General features: G+C 39.6%; 1 protein-coding gene and 1 long non-coding RNA gene across 3 annotated transcripts in view; one reads left to right on the top strand and one right to left on the bottom strand.

The window, feature by feature from the left end:
* The window catches only part of LOC113955126, a 14,151-nt gene extending 12,188 nt beyond the window's left edge, over window positions 1-1,963 (bottom strand). Inside the window, exon 1 of the long non-coding RNA XR_003530433.1 lies at window positions 1,831-1,963. This is a non-coding gene — a long non-coding RNA (uncharacterized LOC113955126). The remainder of the gene's footprint in view (window positions 1-1,830) is intronic.
* Window positions 1-18,658, top strand: part of LOC113955108 (solute carrier organic anion transporter family member 1B3-like) — a 21,088-nt gene extending 2,430 nt beyond the window's left edge. The window contains exons 2-16 of one of the 2 annotated variants that reach the window (XM_027660280.1): window positions 462-573; window positions 1,467-1,627; window positions 3,891-4,032; window positions 4,120-4,252; window positions 6,132-6,247; window positions 7,078-7,224; window positions 7,331-7,429; window positions 8,928-9,173; window positions 10,055-10,219; window positions 10,650-10,845; window positions 12,235-12,397; window positions 13,109-13,293; window positions 14,458-14,522; window positions 16,359-16,476; window positions 17,377-18,658. In XM_027660280.1, coding sequence (XP_027516081.1) covers window positions 1,496-1,627; window positions 3,891-4,032; window positions 4,120-4,252; window positions 6,132-6,247; window positions 7,078-7,224; window positions 7,331-7,429; window positions 8,928-9,173; window positions 10,055-10,219; window positions 10,650-10,845; window positions 12,235-12,397; window positions 13,109-13,293; window positions 14,458-14,522; window positions 16,359-16,476; window positions 17,377-17,590 — 2,121 coding nt within the window. In that variant the 5' untranslated portion in view covers window positions 462-573; window positions 1,467-1,495 and the 3' untranslated portion in view covers window positions 17,591-18,658. The remainder of the gene's footprint in view (window positions 1-461; window positions 574-1,466; window positions 1,628-3,890; window positions 4,033-4,119; window positions 4,253-6,131; window positions 6,248-7,077; window positions 7,225-7,330; window positions 7,430-8,927; window positions 9,174-10,054; window positions 10,220-10,649; window positions 10,846-12,234; window positions 12,398-13,108; window positions 13,294-14,457; window positions 14,523-16,358; window positions 16,477-17,376) is intronic. The other variant, XM_027660290.1, reaches the window with a different exon arrangement.
* The last annotated feature ends 933 nt before the right edge of the window (window positions 18,659-19,591 follow it).

Genomic DNA, 19,591 nt, shown 5'->3' on the forward strand with positions numbered 1-19,591 from the left:
TATTTGTGTACTAACATTTCCTGAGCGCTAAGCGTCTCATTTCACAACATTTCACTTGGTAGCTGTGCAGACTTGGGGAAATCCTTTTTCTACTTCTTTTTCCTATCTGCCTGAATAGCCAAGGGGAAGAATAAGATTATTTTTTTTGTCCTGATACATGTGCTGACTCAGACTTAGAGCATAGCCATAGAAGAGTTTGAGAAGTAGATATTAGCAGTGAGAAAGCAGATGGACCTTTTCCAGTGTTGGAAAAGTTCATCCAACTTTTTTCAGCTCCATTCAAGCACAGAAAACCTCTGTTTATGTGATTTGTTTCCCCTCTCTCTCTTCTTCACCTTTTTCTCAAATGAGAGGAGTATTGTGAAAGGTGAAACAGATCATGTGAGTTATGATTTCTGAGTTCTTATTTGGGGATATTAGTTTCAATACTCTAATAGAAAATGCAATATTCCTACCTGCAGATCTGAAGATGGCTTCTTTCAAGTGAGCTGCTATTTTCTGAAGGGCTCTGCAGTGGCATCTGGATCATCCTTTGGAAATCTATCCTGTTTGTAGTTGGAGTTGCACAAACGGGCAAGTGTTTTCATTCTTTAAACAAACTTTGGAAACAGATATATAGACTTCCCTTACAGCTTTTCCCTGAAGTGTTCTTTTTTATTGGGTTTTCAAAAGATAAAAAGACAAAAAAAAATTAAAAATGAAGTATTGAACTATTCACTGTAATAAAACAAAATTCAACTTAATAACAAAAGGCTTTCAACAATAAAAAAAAACGTTATATCAAGGAGTATATCATTGCCTATGGCTACAGGATGTGCTGTTCCTGGGGGAAGTGGAGCAGTTCTGCTGAACTGCTGAGTTGCAGATGACTACATTCATCAGGGCATACAGACAGCACTCTGCAAACAGAAGGGCATAAGGGATACCCTGTATATTATTGCAAGAAGAAAAAAACTGACCTACTCATAGGAGGTCAATTAGCTAAATTAACAAATTCTTTTGTCACTAAGGATTGTTTGCAACAGGTCAGTGTAGAGAAATCAGTCGTGTGTTGCTACAGAGGTCTTACTAAATTGATGGAGTCCTAAGCCACGTGGACTACAAGTTTAGAGCTTCCCTAGGTCTCCTTCTTCAACACTGATGCTTTGGTGACCCTTGTAGTTTATTTTTGGACAGAGACTTTGTCTCTTACTCTTTTGTGGAAATTGCCTTTTTAGCATTAAAAGACTGGAGGGGATGGGGTGGTGGTTTCCATTTCTCTTGAAAAGAGGTCAAAACAAGATATTTTGGAATTTAAAGAAATATACACTTTGAAACACCCAAGTCAGAGGGCCAAATTGTTTTCAATGGAAAGGTTCAGTTTCAACATCTCAGCATTTTCCTGTAACAGCTGCTTCATCAGAAAAGTCCTTAAGCAACTCTATTTGGGCATATGTGCTTTTGTATTTATTTTCATTTTCTCCCAGGTTCAGATCACTCAGTAAAGAAATCAACCATGACAGTGGAAACCAAATCCAGCAACGTCAGTGGCTCAAATCAGGAAGCAGAACCCAATCAGCCTTTAGATGATGAAGAAAACAAAAATCCACCAGTCAAAAAGAAGACTTCCTGTTGCACTGGATTGAAGGTGTGATGCTTTATTGATATCACCATGAATTACCATTGCTATATGTTAAGAAATGTTATTCAAGGTGTGACATGCCAAATTCCTCCATTCCTCTTCCCCCTATCTTTTCTGGAGCTGGATATATACTAGAGGTACAGGGGATAGTCAGATCTTATCTTCGTCCTAAAGAAAATAAAAATTCCTGATCCACCATATTTACTTACAAGTTACTCGTAGGTGATTCCTCTTCTTGGCCGTTAGAGAGAGGCAGCAAACTCCAGTGGGGGACTTGAGTCAGCCTGAAACAGGTGCCTACAATACACCTGCCTGGAGGTTTCTGTCACCACTCGTTCTTGTAGGGCCAAAATAGTGTGAGGTGAATCGTATCCCAGGACTTTTATCTAATCCAGGGCTGTAGGTCAAACAGTCCAGTGATTCCCACAAGCACACAGGCTTCCACGAGTGCACAAGAAGAATGGACTGATCAAAGCAAGTAAACTAATGAGAAATTCTCTACCACTTAAAGGCCTTAGTATTTATTGCTATTTAAAGCAAGCTCAAGGGCAAGATTTCTTCTGACACTGATGTGTTTGGGTTTATGTTTTCACTAAATCTTGAGCCAGCTTCATCTCAAGCTAAATTCCTTAGACTCGGTAGAGTTGCAATAAGGGTCACATTTCTCTCTCTAAAGAGGTCTGTAAAATGAAAGATTAATGGGAAAAAAAATGTAATTGCAAGTTTCTCAAACATCCAAAATAATTTGGTTTAAGTATCAGGTGAAGGTTGTCGTACTTCTTATTTTATCTGACTCACGTTTGCCACCAATACACGCCTGCAGAAATAGAATTTGACTTCTCTGGGAGACTCACACGACTAACTTTACGTCATATATGTGGGCAATAAGCAAGGCTGCAGATCCATGTCTAACTCTATGGCAATTAGAGCTTCCACAAAATAATGTGTAAGGAATAGAAGACAAGCTGCTATTATCCCTCATCATCTTATCAAATGTTTTATGGCTGACCTGGGGATTGCACTTTCAAACACAAAATATTCAGGTCATTTTTGTTTGTGGTTTTGTGCTTATCAGCAGTTTGTGATTCCTGAGAGTGCTGCTGGCATAAGGCAAAACAGGTGGTTCTCAGAATTTTGTCGGTCAAGCTCAGGAAATAAAGAACATGTCAGGACAAAGCCCACATTTGGGAGATTTTTCTCTTCATTCCTGATGAAAAGAGAATAAATATGTCTGTTTTCAAGCTTTTGCTTCCTGGATTGCCCTAGTTTTTTACGGTAGATAATATTGCAAAGTCTAAATCCATATTTACTTTGTTTACTTACCCAAGTTTCTGTTGTATTGGAACTTTTGCCCAGCGAGCAATAAGTCAGTTTGTTTTTTAGCCTATGTGGAAATAGCTGGATAATATTTAAACAAACTTAGTTTAACTTTTTAGCAAATAAATCTTTATTTGCCAAAACCACAATGTGTGTTGGTCGAAGCAACTATAAAATTACAAAGAGTATTAAGCTTTTCCTTATGAGGTATATGGTATACAGGCAACATTTCAAAATATGTCATCTGAGACAGAGATGAAATCAGTCCGTATGTATCGCCTTCCACATATGGGAATATCATAAAAACTTACATAAAGCCTTTATTTTGATACCATGGGTATCTATATGATTAAGTTAGAAGCAGTTATGAACTGGCCTAAAATAAATGACATGCAGTCCAAATAACTTTGATTTGGACTAGTGTCATTAAATCTATCCTGATTAGGTATTTTGTCTCTGGCAAATTTTACGTTTCTGCAACAGCTTTGGCATCATTTTGGCTTCCCAGCTTTGGTGCTCAGCTTTGTGATAAATTTAACCACAGATGCCAGTAAGGTAAGTGGTGACCAGTGAGTTCTTTCTCAAATTTAAGGTCCTCAGTTCCACTTTAGAAACCTCTGAACAGCAAAGCTGGAAAGATCGGTTTTTCTGGCAATTAAGATGGCTATTGCAAACCTGAACCCTAAAGCAAGCAGCTGCTCTCAGTGCAGCACCTAGCACCCCTTCTGCATCAGGGTAAACCAGAGCAGAGAGCAAAATGTACTGAGATACCACCCTGGCACCCTGCAGCATTAGGGTATTTGAAAACTCACCGACAACATTGCCACTCCAATTTGAGTAACAAACTTATGTCATGGTGGTTATTGTCCCAGATAGTTTTAAACACATTTGTTCCCCCTGTGACTGGTTTCCCTGCCTCTACCTCCCATTTTCTGTCCTTTTCTTTCCTCAGGCATTTCTGGCTGCTCTATCATTCAGCTACTTCAGTAAAGCATTGTCTGGTGTGATTATGAAAAGCTCAATCACTCAGATTGAGCGAAGGTTTGACCTGACATCATCCACTGCAGGTTTCGTCGATGGAAGCTTTGAGATGGGTAATTGATTTCCTTAACATGCAGAAAACTGCTCAGAGGAGTATGAGACACAGCATCTGGCACTAAATTTGGTTCATTGCCTCCCAGGTAACCTGCTGATGATTGCATTTGTAAGCTACTTTGGAGCCAAACTTCATAGACCCAAAGTAATAGCTGTGGGATCCATTACTATGGCTTTGGGATGCTTTTTGTCGGCAATGCCTCATTTCTTCATGGGCTAGTAAGTACTAATCAAGGTTAATTTGAGTAACCTATGATTGGAATTGCATCCTGCTTTCTGGTTTTTAAATGAAACTTGGTGTATATTAATTCTTAGATATCCAAAGGCCTACAGAACCTCACCTCAGCGTGCAATGAACCACGCTTGACACACACATCCCTACTGTGATGATGAATGTTCATTACATCTGGTTGTAAAAATATGACTCCTCTGAAGTGAAACTTCAACTTCTCAAAAACTGGGAAAATCACAATGCTTTTGTTGTCACTCATGTGTGTTCAGTAAAGAGGTAAAGAAGGAAATGATGCTACAAAATTTTTTCTCAGGGGGAAACAACTATGAAAATCTTATGAAAATTCAAGTTTCAAACGAAATACATTATTTTTTGAAAATCTTCTAGCTGGCTACTATGCTGGTGTTATTGCTTTAATGAATTTTGGCAAACAGTAAGAACACCTTATTGGGAAAATCAGAAAGCCCAAGAATGTGGCATCATTGGTTGCTAATAGAGATGTCAGGATCATGTAGCCAGGAAAATCAAACCATTACGAACCACGGTAAATGTATGAGAAATACAGAATGCACATATGTGATTTCCAGATAAGTTTGAGCTGTTTGGAATAGGATCTCCAAGCTCTGAGCAGGTAATTTCATACTGAGGGACACCTCAACCTGCAGTATGACTTTCTTTAGAGTAACAGGCAATTCATGTAAAATCAGGGATTCAGAGCTTACTCAGTGAACAAATCAACACACAAAGATCCTCATTGAAAGAAATCTTCCTCCTCTATAGAACAAACCAGAGCCTTATTGTGAAAGACGCTGCATTTTGCTCTCCTGTGGCAAACAGCTGCTCCTCACACAGAGCAGCCTCTCAGCTTCACACAAAACCTGCAGATGGACCAGTGCTTGTAGAACAAGTACCACGGTTTTTCCTGTTCCAAATGCACATGGCTGGTTAAACTGATTTTCCATATCTGGTTAAGCTAATTTTTGTTCATATTTTCCATGCTCCAGGCGTGTTACTTACATGTGATAGTGCTTCTAGCCTTAGCTTGGACACAGTGATAGCATATAGAGTAAGGCATATTTCTCCTAAAAGTATTAGAATAGTTTTAGACATACTACTGTAAAAAGAAAACCCATTAATGCTTTTTTTTCATGTTAGTGGATCTTGCACTAGCATCAGACTTCTCATAAGTTTTCCATTGCTTAAGACAAACTACGTATCACACTCATGTACACTGGGCAACCCGCTTGTAAGGAAACTGTTCTGCACTGTCTCTCCTGATGACTGCTCTTTGTTTCAACCTGAAAAATAAGCCTACCTGGTCTAACAGAGTCAGCCCAGTTCCTAGAAGCAGAATGTGTGCTTTACCATGTTGTTCTCCTAAAGCTAATTGTACTTTGCACCTCAACAGTGCTTGTATCTGGGAAAGGGATCATGTTAAAGCAGCTGAACGGATCAAAATACATATCAAAGATGCAAAGAGGGACCTACACTCACACTCAAAAGATTCCTCTCTTTCTCCTTGATTGTTGGATCAGCATAGGGAGCTCACTTGGATCTGACCCTAAATTTTTACACCAAAAATTAAATACTATCTGAGTTACTTTCACAAGCCCTTTCAAATTTTCCAGCTTAAAATATTATTTCTTTCAGACAGAATTTTATTTGTTTTTTTTTTCATTATAACGTTTCAGTTTTCCAAACTGTGCTTAAATAATCTTTTATTTGCTCCTTCAGAAGCACTGTTAGTTGATATTTAATCATCGGTACCCCTCTCTTTAGGAAAACAGCAGTCAGAGCTTCCTGCCCTACTGCACTGGTATTTCCCTACTGAGCTCTGCTTCTAAACCTACTGTTGTGTGTTTTCAGTTATAAGTATGAGACAGCATCACATAGAGCTTCTTCAGCCAACTCAACTTCTAGCATAAATCCCTGTTCCCTACATCAAGATGTGAATGACACCGCGTTGGAAGCCTCACGTTCAGGTAAGGAACTGTAAGTATAAGTACAAACACAGGAGCTAGTTTTGTCCTTGGTTGCATGTGGAATAGGTTGTTTGCCCGTGCAAGATGCTCAGATTCCTTCTCTGTTAAGAAGAACTTCTCTCTACCTGTCTCTACCTGTCTGGCAACATCACCAACATCTTAATGCACTTGGTGCATCTCATTTGGAGAAGAAGCATCCAGCAAACACAAATTAGAAGGATACAGATCCCCAGTTTTCCATGTTCACGCTTCCAAATTACAATAAATCACCTAACACTATAGGGGAAGCTGAGACTGTGTTTGAATGGATTCAGTTACCCAGGACCTGGAGCTGAAGAGGTGGAAGAGATAGCGTGACAGGACATGAAACTACAGAGTTTACTGGAAATAAATGCAGATTCTTGTTATCTTCCTTACAATATGGAATACAGCTGTTTTATATGTTGCTTTGCATGGGACACAGGTAGAGAAAGAACCAAGCTGTGACCCAGAAATTATCTCAAACTTCTCACGTTAAAGATATGTTTTATATACAAGGGAATACATTTATGACAATATAAATGTGCCATTTTTTAAAATTAGTGGTTTTTTCTGATGGGTGATGCTTATTTTTAGAAACCAAATACAATGGAGGTGGGGGAAAGTACTGTTAAAACTTTATTAAAAGTTCTGATAAGATTGACATTAATTTCTGATAAGATTTCATTAATCTTCCATGAGGAAAATGCTGTTAATACCTTAAATAATAATTCATGTGCTGAATTTCCTGTGATTTGTCACTGTTTCCCATTCAACTATTTTATTACAAAGGTGCAAACTCTCATCTGCAGGCTGTGAGAAGGAACCATCATCCTATATGTGGATATATATCTTACTGGGAAACGTGTTACGTGGAATTGGTGAGACACCAATAACACCATTGGGCATCTCTTATCTTGATGATTTTGCTAAAGAAGAGAATGTTCCTGTGTATGTAGGTAATCACAACATGAAGTAAACTGAGAGATTCACAGTGTAAGATCACCCTGTGCAGAGGAAAAAGTTCAGCCACTAAATGAAGCATCTACTTCTTTGTATTTTCAGCATGTTTGCACACAATAGCCATGTTTGGCCCGATGTTTGGTTTCCTGTTGGGATCTTTGTGTGCAAAACTGTATGTGGATATTGGATCTGTGGATCCAGGTAAGCAAAACAAAGGAAAAGTGAAAGTAAGCTAATACTTGTTCATAACATGTTCCTCTAAGCAGTTGCCTAAGTTTCTATTATATTAATTATATTTCTATAATTTATATTTACTTTATATTTATTTAATGAATTTTATTATATACTTTATTACAATTATATTAAATTAATGAAAGCCTTAAAGATAAAGGCAGAATTAGACAAGTAGTCTAATATTTTAGAATTGATTTTTAGGATTAAAGGATTACAATACATGTTAAAGAATTAGTACCGAAAACTCTCACAGACCCAAGATGTTTTACTCAACCAGGATCTTTAGAAAATGATTCTGCTAGCATAGCAGTTTTACAGTTCTGAGAAATTATCCACTCTCTCAACTGAGCATTTTACATTATTTACATTCCATGTAATGTTTGTGGTACATTGTACACATTTTGCCAGCCCTTGCTTATTCAGATGAAATGAAAACATTTGCAAAACGCCAGAGGGGGCAGAGCAATGCCTGTAAGTGGTGACTGTGGTCCTTGATCCTGTTGCCTTTCACTGATCTTGTTTTTCTGGTAGAACTAGTATTGAGAAGATATTTTCAGATCTTCAGGATCCTGTAGTTTGATAGATTAACTGGTTTGTCTTTGCCCTTCATTAAGCCAATGTTTGATATAACTTGCACAAGGACAGTGAGCCAATTCTGGTAATGCAGTGCGGAGTCTTATAGTCTTAGTCCCACACAAAACATTCCAGAACGTAACAATCATATGAATACAACCTGCTACTCTCATCTTCCTTGCAATACAACATTTAAAGCCATGGCTGATCTCACTGATACCACAGAGAATTCCCCTACGCTTAGTAGCAGCTTCCACAATTCAGGTGAGCAGAGGATGGTCTCAAGTGAAATGTATCAGCCCTGAAAGCATCACATGCTTGAGGCTTGTCTGCCACCCCTTTTGGTGTTCCCGGGTGTTGGGCAAGGGCCTTGGTGTTGCCAGATCTGCCACAAAACAACAGTCAGTGTAAGGTGAAGAAAGGCAGAGGAAACAACACCATAGTGATAGGACAAGGGGGAATGGATTCAAACTGACAGGGTGTAGGTTTAGATCAGATGTTAGGAAGAAATTCTTTACTTTGAGGGTGGTGAGGCACTGGAACATGTGACCCAGAGAAATTGTGGATGCCTCTTCCCTGGAAGTGTTCAAGGCCAGGTTGGATAGAGCTCTGAGCAACCTGATCTAATGAAAGGTGTCCCTTCCACCTGGGGGGTTGGAACTAGGTGATCTTTAAGGTCCTTCCCAACCCAAACCACTCTATGGTTTTATGGTTCTATAACACCATTCAGGGTATGATTCCTGATGCCTTCACTGCATGGATGGTCCCTCGTTAGATGATTATCGTTACCACTGGAAGTCAGACACTAAAATGTAGCTGTTGTAGCAGACAAAGGGTGGGAAGGTTCAGCTTCTTCATTTGGGTAACTTGTGCCTGTTTCCCTCAATTCTAGGAAGCATCACTATCACCCCCCAGGACTCCCGCTGGGTGGGTGCGTGGTGGCTTGGCTTTTTAATAGCTGGAACAACCAATCTCCTGTCTGCTATTCCATTTTGCTTCCTACCAAAGAGTCTGAAAAAGCCAGAGGAAGCCAATAATGACAAAACTTCATGGCGTCTCTTGGAAAACATGGGTGCCAAAAGGAAGAAACTTAATCCTGAAAACCCCAAGCCAAGGAAGTGGTCAGTAATGCTGAAAGGCAAGTGTTTCCCATGTTGTATAAATGTGAAAAGCATTAGGTACAACATGCAGGGAAAATGTAGTAGTTCTGCAAAGCATTTTGCCTCCCCTGCACTTCTGTCTAAACCAGTCAGGTATTCCCAGAAAAGGAGAGGTCCTCTAAAAATTATTGGAAGTGAAAGATCTTGCTCAAGACTCTGAGCTTCTGCCTGTATCACCTGCAATAAATCATCATCTGAGTGGCATCTACCTCTAAAATTTTGTACTAGAAGAAATTTGAAGTGTTTCTGTACCAGGACCTAAAGAAAATACTAGAAGGCTCCTTTTGCAATATGGAAAAGCAAATTATTCATCTGATACAGCTCCTGGAGACTCTGAAGCACATAGTTGTTACCTGATGAAAATACATCAGGCTTGAATAACAGCCCTGGTTGTGCAGTCTTTAGGTCAAGAAAGGGGTGGAAAGGTGATGGAAAGAAGTGGCTTTGCTTCAGTAGCCAAATTCTCCTGCTGTTTAAATCCCAGTAGGAAACACTGGGCATCTCCACAAAGACAGATCTCACTTACACTTGAACGTGTGATAATATTCCTTGTGAATACTGTGAGCTGAATGAAGTCTTTGCTGTGTGGAGCCCTTTAGTCTTCATATGCAGAATTCAACAGAGCATCCAGGCCTTAACCCGCACTTCTGTCTTCTTCTAGGAGTCTCTTCCTGTATCTCAACCTCTGGTGTTCTTCAAGAACCTGATTTTGCTTTCAGATACTTTCATGCAGATGAAGATCAGTACAACCTGCACTTGGACAGCTGAGAGCAGGATTTTACCCTAAGATTTGCAGGTTACTCACCAGTAATTATGCCATGCATCTTTCAAAGCCAACTCATATGTCCCTTTCTTTCAGATTTCTGTACCTCCCTGAAAAAAATATTGAGTAATCGAATGTACTTTACATTTTTGTGTTGCTCACTGTTACAGTTCAGTAGCTTTATTGGTTTCATAACTTACAAACCAAAGTACATGGAACAGCAGTATGGACAATCTACATCCAAATCTAACTTTCTAATAGGTGAGTTACACCATGTAAGGACTGCTTTGTGATATAAACAGTGCTTTGTCTAGGACTGAATTCCTTGCAAAACAGGTTGATGTCAATAGTTTTGTGCCTATGGGACTACAAGAAATTTTTATTTTATATTATATTATATCATATTATATTTACATTATAGCAGGGGCATTCCAAATATGCAATAAGTGTGGTATGAGAGTCTTAATTGCTGAAGCATCTGACAAATGCCTTGCAATGGAAGTGGGTTTTGAGGGCTAGGCACTTCAAAAACAGCATATGCAACCCAGGGATTGGACTGAACACAAAACCACATGCAGTCATCATAATAGACCATAAAGTTTCCAGGGACATCAACCTGAGGACTGGCTTTGGCTCTTAAACCCATTGTAATTCTTTAATTTTAACATTCCCCTTCTATTATCTCTTTCAGGAGTAACATCCTTACCTCCTGTTGGTATTGGATTTTTCCTAGGGGGGTTTATAATGAAAAAGTACAAAATGGGCATGGTTGCAGCAACCAAGTTTTCATTTACCATGTCATTTTTGTCCTATGCCATCAGTTTTTTGCACTTTTTTGTTGGCTGTGAGAACTATGCGGTAGCAGGAATGACAGTGTCCTATGAAGGGTGAGTATAAAATGAAGAAGAGTGGCTTTTTCTGCATGGCAGCAATAGTTCAAAAAAAAAAAAAAAAAAGTACCATAACATCAAACCTAAAAGAGTAACATGCCTTCGCAATGCTTGAGAGAAAGGTAACACTACCACATGTCTTTGGGATAGATTTGTTGGTCAGCAAACCATCACCTTGCCAAAGCCCAACACTGGTCAAAGACTAACTAGGAATTGCATCATTCCCAGTGTGGGCTGTTTGGCTGCCTGGGGGGTGACATTGCTGTTTCACACCATGCTATCTCTGTACCAGAAGCAGTTTTCTACCAAAGTCTATTCAGTAAAAAGATGAAGCATATGTAACAGAGGGCATGGATAGCGTATCCTGCAGAGAGAAGGAAAATAAGCTAAATAAAGCTTTAACGCCTATTGAAGATCCTCTCTCCTCTCAGGATAATGTGGATTTAAAAGTTACCGAGTTCTATTTTTTCTTGGAGTAAAGATACCAGAATAGGGAATGTGTGCTAGGATCTGCCTGTCCAGGGGGACCCAGAAACACATTAGGATATGGGTTTTGTACTGCTCATGTCCAGAGTACCTCATGGCTACTGTTATCCTGTCTGCATCTCACTGAAGACTTACCTGCAGTTCCATAGTTTGTCACTGCAGTTCATTTATCAAACCATGCTTGTTCAGAGCTGAAAATGTGGAACTGGACAGGCAAGATGTTTATAGTTTTGGGAACTGGAGGCCTACTCATGGCTTGACATGTGCTCTGTACTGTTTTCACTAAGAATGTAACTGGTGGACCAGGAAATATGCTTAGTAAGCTCTGAGATGAAAGGAAAGGCACACACATAAGCTTAATTAACCCAGAAAGAAGAAGATGAGGAAAGACATCCCTCTTTTTCACAGACCTCAGCCCCCAAAGGATGTCTGAAATTAAAAGGAAATACAGCATTCTCAGCATTCTCTAGGAAGAGTTAGTCTAGACTTTAGGGGGGAGCATTTTCTAATTATGGAGACCAGGAAATCTAATTTCTATCACTGGTGAATTTTTACTAACAGCTAAAGATATATTTGATAAGACTGTGATAACTGCTCTTAGGTTCAATTTCCATTGGGGGGGTCTAGTTGACCTCACACTCCTTTTTCTTTCCTGCCTACACCTGCCAGTGAAACCAGTAGTAATGTTTTATATGTTTTAAAATTCTTTATAATTTAGTAATCACTTTAATATCAGTGCAAGTAGGGTGGAATCTCAAGCAGACCAATACTGTAGAGACTCAGCTGTGAAAACTTATGTCCTGGGCATATGAGATGGGTTTCAGGACAGTAATATTGCCACATGGAAGGGATTACACTGAAATGAAAATTTCTTACACTTGTCTGAACTTAACTTCCAAGTGAACCCATTCCATTCGACGAAAATGCCGTGTTTTCTAACTGCAACTCTCACTGCAAATGTGCCTCCAATGTGTGGGATCCTGTGTGTGGAGCCAATGGAATCACATACGTTTCGCCGTGTCTGGCTGGGTGTGAGACCTCAGTGGGACATGGAAAGAACACGGTAAGACCCTGCATCGGTTTCTGAGGTTTTCTACCAGTTTATTTTCCATGTAACAGGTATTTAATAGTATGTAAGCATTTAAGGAAAACAAATGTTGCTGGGGACCAGTCAGTAAAGTATTTATGATTTCTGGCTACAAACAGCACAGGAGTGAAAGATTTTTCTGCACATTAAGCAGAAAGCCATAGCTCTTTGTTGTAGATATTTACTTTCACCTTTTGCAAGTTGACCACAAGAGGGGGAAACAGAAAAATCAGATTGGTTCCATGTTGCCTGAAGCTTGTCCATGGTTTGCCTTTCATAAATCTCATTTAGGGTGCCCTGAGGTTTTAACCAACAGTTGAAGTACACTAAGATAGGGTGGTGTCTTCCCTGATACTGATCAATAATGTTTAAGTATGAAAAATTATTTGAGGGAAGGCAGCTCGTTTCCTTCGTGTGAGACTCTGGCATGTCAGGATACTGCTTATTTTTCTGGGTGACTGATTTCTTCTTGGCACAGAGTTCTGGGGATAATGTCCAGAGTCCCAGAGAAGCTCCAGTTCATGGATGTAAACCTTCACTGGATTATGCCACTCCCATATTTTCTGATGCCAGGTGATCACTCCAGAAGACACATGGTCTGGAGCTGTATCTTGTACTCAGTTTTCTCTCCAACAGAATCCCCATTGCACGAGCAGTGTCCTACCAAACCTGCTTTGTGTCTTCCAGGTCTTCCGTAACTGCAGATGTCTTGAAATCAGCAGCTCATGGACAGGAAACAACACTGCCACCTTGGGGCAGTGTCCAAAAAGTGAAGCTTGTTCAATGAATTTTATTTATTATACAGTAATACAAGTCATAGGTGGCTTTTGTTACGCATTGGGAGGCACTCCAGCATACATGATTATGTTTAGGTAAGTACAACTAACTGTGTACCAAAGGTGCAGGTTTTCCAATGAGGCTTTCAAAATCATGTTTATGTTCCTTTCCCTTAGGAAAGAAAAGGGTTTCTTGCAGTATAACATGCTTACTGTAATGAGTTTTGTCATTTCCCATTTGTTGGCAGCTGTTAGCACCAAACCTTACTTTGCTGCTGCCTGCAAGTCAGTTCCATTGTGTTGCCTCCAACTCCTTCAGAATGGTTTCTGTTATGGTCACAGGAACTGTAGTGGCAGGAGAAGGAGTAATGGGTTCAAACTGAAAGAAGAGAGGTTTAGGTTAGATTTACAGAAGAAATTCATTACTATGAAGATGGTGAGGCACTGGAACAGGTTGCCCAGAGAAGCTGTGGATGTCCCATTTCTGGAAGTGTTCAAGGCCAGGTTGGATGGGGCTCTGAGCAACCTGATCTAGCGGAAGATGTCCTTTCCCATGGCAGGGGGTGTTGGAGCAAAATGATATTTAGAGTCCCTTCCAACCCAAACCATTCTACAGTTCCAGGCTCAGGTTTTCCAGAATGTGTCCTTTTTCTCTGCTTGTATTTTCTTACTGTATGGATTTTGAAAATACCATGCATTTGTCAGGATTTCTTGATGTGTAAGGACATGGCAAAGTCTGGATATATAATGGATTCAAAATCAGTGCCCATATCTGATGCTTGGAGCATGGTTCCCTGTGGAACAGAGGGGCATTTTGCCAAGTGGCTTTGTGCAGTCCAAGATATGTCATTGTACAGAGGGATATGATTCAAGCAAGCAAAGATGCTGCATAATCCTAATACTTGCAACTTTTTTGTCTTAGAGCAATAAAAATTTCCCATCAAGTGAGTGAAATGTATGTCTGGGAGATAAAGCAGCTGGAAAGCCTATTTCAATAAGACCAAGATAGACTGTGATTATTTAAAATTTCACTTCTTTAATTATGCCTAATGAATGGATTTCCCAGGACGTATGGGATAGAAATCGGTAGGTTTTTCATAACACTTAACATGTTTTCAGAAGGTGTAGGAAGGACCCTTCTTCCAAATCCTGGCTTTCTGTCAATAGGAGTGTTAAATTCAGGGTAATTAACAGCAGTTTAATAGACAGGTCTAAGCACTAGATGGGCCAACGCTTCATACTTATCCCTCTTTCTTTCAGATGTGTTCAGCCAGAGTTCAAAGCTCTTGCAGTTGGTCTACACACGCTCGTTATGAGAACGTTAGGTAAGAGAAATCATTCTGACTGAGATGTTGGTTCATATGGCTTTAAATGACACCAATGTAACCACCATTTGCAAACCAGATGTGCCCTTGAAACAGCTCTTAGATCCTGGGCTGTTCCTGAATATCCTGTTTCTTCCTGAGGGTCCAATATTCAGTCCAGAGTCCGCTGGTAAACCTGCTAACACAATTAATGTTAGCTAAATGCAGTTTGGAAGCCTGGTGTTCCAAAATGGGAAGAGTTTTTAAGCAAAATTGAAGTATTAGGTTGCATTTCTAAATAGCACTGTAAGGTTTCAAAGTTCTGTCTCAGTCAATGGCTCACTGAGACACAATGCTGCAGGTAAGATCAGAAAGAGCACTCCGGTAGGACTTAATTCAACACTAATACAACTCTGCTTATATCACAGTGTTTCTTCCATGTTGAATGTTCACTTTCCTGGTAGATGACAACTTAGATTTCAATTCACTTTAAAACTTCCTGCAAAGCACTTTTCCCCCCTCTTTTATTTGAGGCTAATGAGGTGGTTGATTAAGATGCCTAGGCATTCAAGAAAACACATTTTTATTTCCTTTAGTTCTCTTTATCAGTGGAATATGAGTGCCTGCATTTCAGAAATGTAGAGAAACTTGTGTGAAGACACAAGCCACAAGAGTTTGCTATGAAATTCAAAAAATCAACAGCCACTTACAAATGTCTACAATCAGAGCTGGTTATGGCTGTGGCGTCTAGTCAGGATTGTGATGGGACATTTTGAGTTAGGAAGGTGTTTCTGTACTTTGTCCTCTTCTGCTTTTATCATCACAATTTGGAGGTGCAGAATTTCTTCCCCAGCTCCCAGGATAAGCAACACCAATGGAATTCTCAGAGCAATTTCGGACACAGGAAAATTAAAAGAAGCATCATGTAAGAAGAACTACCCCCTTTCTACAGGCTTCTGCTTCAGCACATTGAGCCAGCCTGCTCCTTCCATTGCAGGCAGGGAGAGAGCCACTGTCACTGATTCAAAAAAGCTGGCATTTCTCTTCACTGACTCAGAAATCAAATATGATGTGCTCCCATCTTCTTTCACTAAGGAACCTCCAAAACGAGCATTTTTTCCATTGTACCCTGACTACAGCACAGAGGATTGTAATACCCAGGCCTTTAAGACAGATTACTGAGCTGAGACTCTCACAGAGCCCTGAGAGAACAGGTTGAGAGCATACCTGCTTTTACATAATAAATTATTTCCTATATAAGAATGCTCCTCTAGGAACAAAACTGATGTAACACATGGTCCTTTACACGTGGAAACCTGGATACCTCTGAGGTTAATACTCACCTTTACTTCAGTAAGGTTGGGATTTTGTCCCATATCTGTCATGTTTTGCAGTAAAGCAAAAGCTAATATCTGACCACACAAGAATTTCAGTCAGTTTTCCCTAATTCAAGCAGAAGGAACTATCAGCCAGTGTGTGTAACTTAGGATCTGCATAGAAGAGGGAACTGTGCATCAGTTCAGTGCTCCAAAGGCACAATAGCTCTTCCTTGCAGGATCTTAGGCTGCACAGGAAGCCAGTGTTGGGTCTCAGAGCCATGCATGAGAAACCAACGTGCATGACTGCAAGCCTGGCCAAAAACCATCAGTCCACATTTCACGGGGACTGATTTTCCTCAAGGAACGGAGACATTGTCCCAGTTTACAGTTATTCTGATAAAGGAAAGGAAAAGTTCCACACAGTCCGACCCACCTATTGCAGCGTGTAAGTCACCACTAATAAAAAATATAGAGTTGATTTCTAAAAAGATGTCCTTTCCTGTGAAATCTTGTGATGCTTTTGTTTGTCTCCTTGCAGCTGGGATTCCAGCACCAGTTTACTTTGGCACAGTGATAGACAAGACGTGCTTGAAATGGGGAAGCACAGGCTGTGGGCAGAAAGGGGCTTGCAGGCTCTATGACTCCGTTGCTAACAGGTAAGGCAAATCAGGGCACAAAAACCCTCAAGCATTTCCTCCCTACAGAAAAACACGTTTTATTCTTTCACACTGTAGTGTGTGAGACCACTGATCAAAAATTATGGTCAAATACTGACTCTAGACTCAAATTTCAGTCAGTCCAGAGTTCCTAAAGTTGGAAAATCTCAAGATCGAATGTTAAGCTCTCAGCTTTTAGTCAGTGTTTATGTTCTGCAAATAAAATTTAATAGCCATGACAGAGGTGTCTGAATTAATTTTGTATTTTTAATACCCTTTGAGCCAATTAAAAGGACCTAAGACTTTAGTATTTACCATCAAGAGGAAAATTACCCAATTTTACTTTATTTCCAGACAGTTTGCTCATACTGGCAAGAACTTTAATTTTGTACATCGGCCACATTTGAGAAAAAAGTTGATGAAAAAATATTGTACTGAGTAGCTGTAGGTGTTGATTAAACTTAAACACTATCAGACTTCAGGAGGAACATTCCACAGATTTTTTTTTCAGTTTCACTTAAGCCTTGGCCATTTCTAAAGTGTTTTTTATTTTTATACACTATAGCTCACTCTGATGACCTCAATATATTTCTACCCTAAAAGGCCTAAAGCCTTAAAGTGATTCAAAAGTCTTCCAAAACAAAGGGAAGATGATGGAAGTTCAGCTTTGCAACTATCTTCACAAGCAAAAAGAATAATATCAATTCTTTCAGAGAAGGTTTTGCAAGCAAAAATGTCCAGTTTGTGGTACCACTCACTAATAATGAGTTTCAACATTTTTCCCTAAGATGTTTTCATGTTGATGTTTTGATGTGATCCTTAAAAGCCATGAAATTGATTTATTTTAGTGTCTTTGAAAAGTTCAATACCTTCCACTGTCTTCTGTGCTCTGTCCCACAGGTATGTCTTCCTTGGTTTAGCAGCAGTGTTAAGAGGTCCTTCCTACTTCGTTGCAATCATATTTTATATATTGATAAAGAAACACTTTCAAAATAAGAACTCCAAACCTATAGAGAATGGACAAGAAGATGCTTCTATGAATAAAGAAGAAAATTGCAAGATCAAACAATGTTTGCTAGGTTCTCCTGATGGGGAGAATGAATCTTCTATTTAGAAAGAAATTTAGACCAGTGACGCATAATCAGGTCAGCTTCTTTTAGAAACAACCTTTGCAATGTTATGAGTGACTAAATAATAAATAATAACACTGTTCAGAAAGTATAAGTAATAGCAAACCTGTGATCAACAACAATAAAACTAACAAACAAGTGTGGAAGTGCCTTACGTGTACCCGGCTACCAGTGACAGAACAAGTTACACAAACTGAACCAAGTTCTCAACAGATAAAGAAAAACCTCCCTTGGCATTTCTGATAGAGCCAGTCAGGTATTTTTAGTGGAATCAAAGAGGACTTCTGCCAAAACATCCATATGTCAAGGCCCACAAGATGTGATGCTGATCCTGCGTGCAGATCCATACAGTGGACTGACACAGGAATGACAAGCTCAAGACTAAGAGCAGCTTTCTGGTTCCATTGAATTCAATCAGAATTCACAGTAAAACCAAAGCACTTAAGCAAAACATTTGCAGCTCATCTAAAGGAGTCATTGCAATCCTGTCCCATCGCCAGATGGGCAAAAGCAGTATTTTTCCAAGAAGCATTTTGTCTTAGCTCAGGCTGAAAATGTTACGCCTGCTTAAAACTGCAAATAGGTTGTCATAAAGGAAATAATTGTTTTTAAAAATCTCAGAGTCATAGAATTTTATTAAGAGCTTTTTTTTTTTTTTTAGCTAAGTTTCATGAAACGTAAGAAATACTCTGAATTTCGCGGCGCTGTTTTTTTTCCAAGGAAAACACACCCACGCACTCGTGGTTGCATTGCTATGCCAGGCAGTGTGCGGCAGAGGGCACTCAAACGACAGCATTACCCCCGTGATTATTGCGACTATCGATATGCCTGTCATGTTCAGTCTCGGTTATTCTGGGAGAAATTAATCATCAGGCAGGCAAAACACCCATATGTGGTTCCATACACCTTAAAATTTTCCTCAGCACGAGCCTTTACCTCGTGTATTCAAAGCTGATTTTGTGTATTTGTTGGCTTGCATTCATCATGTCACTTGGAGCTTGACAACCTGTTATTACTTTAAATAAAAAGATGTGTATGTGTGTACCATTTCACAACAGGGATTGAATTGGAGGGTTGATACTTTAAAATGGATGCTCAGGGCTCAGTGGGATGTGGTTAATAGACATGCTAGATAAGAAAAAGTACATTGAGGAAAACACTGAATTGCTCTGAAATAAGTGTTGTCTGTCATGACAGTCACTTAGCAGTGATTCCAGCAGCTGAAGGGAGACTTTTTCCCAAGGCAGAGATTCTCCACGTAGCAAAACTAGAGAAGTTCTTTATTCTTCTTTAGCCTGGAGAAAAGGGGACTCAGGGGAGACTATTGATAGTTTTCTTCAACTACCTAAAAGGAGGTTGTAGCAAGGTGGGGATCAGCCTCTTCTCCCAGGCAACAAGTGATAGAACAAGAGGAAATAGCCTCAAGCTGTGCCAGGAGAGATTCAGACTGGACATCAGGAAGAATTTCTTCGTGGAAAGGGTGGTCAGGCACTGAAATTGTTAAAGGTTGGACTTGATGATCTTGGAGGTCTTTTCCAACCTAAATGATTCTGTGGTTCTATAATTCTAAAACTGATCTGGTCTTGTCTTACAATTGTGTTTGCTTTGACATATTCAGATACAGCCATAGGAAAGACCCGTGGGACATAAAGAAATGAACAACCTTATCTACCTGCTGAACTTCGGAGTGAGTTTGGAAAGGAAAGTAATTGCAACTCTGTGGTTCTGGTTCTATTCCAGATGCTTTGTTCAGATTACATTTTATTAACACATCTTGCTGCATATATAATTTCCTATGGGGAAGGAAAGACAGGGGTTTGGACGAGATATTTGTAATCCAAAATCTGTAACCTTCAAAAACATGTTTTATATGACAAAATATACCAGTTTTAACTGAAAACAAGAGCTAATTCCAGATGACAGACTATAAGAATTATGCATAAGGACTCAACAATGTCAGAAAAAAGGTGTTATGTCCTGTAGCA

The sequence above is a fragment of the Corapipo altera genome, unplaced genomic scaffold (genome assembly GCF_003945725.1).
Source record: "Corapipo altera isolate COAL_440 unplaced genomic scaffold, ASM394572v1 1, whole genome shotgun sequence".
In the NCBI taxonomy this organism is placed as follows: Eukaryota; Metazoa; Chordata; class Aves; order Passeriformes; family Pipridae; genus Corapipo; species Corapipo altera.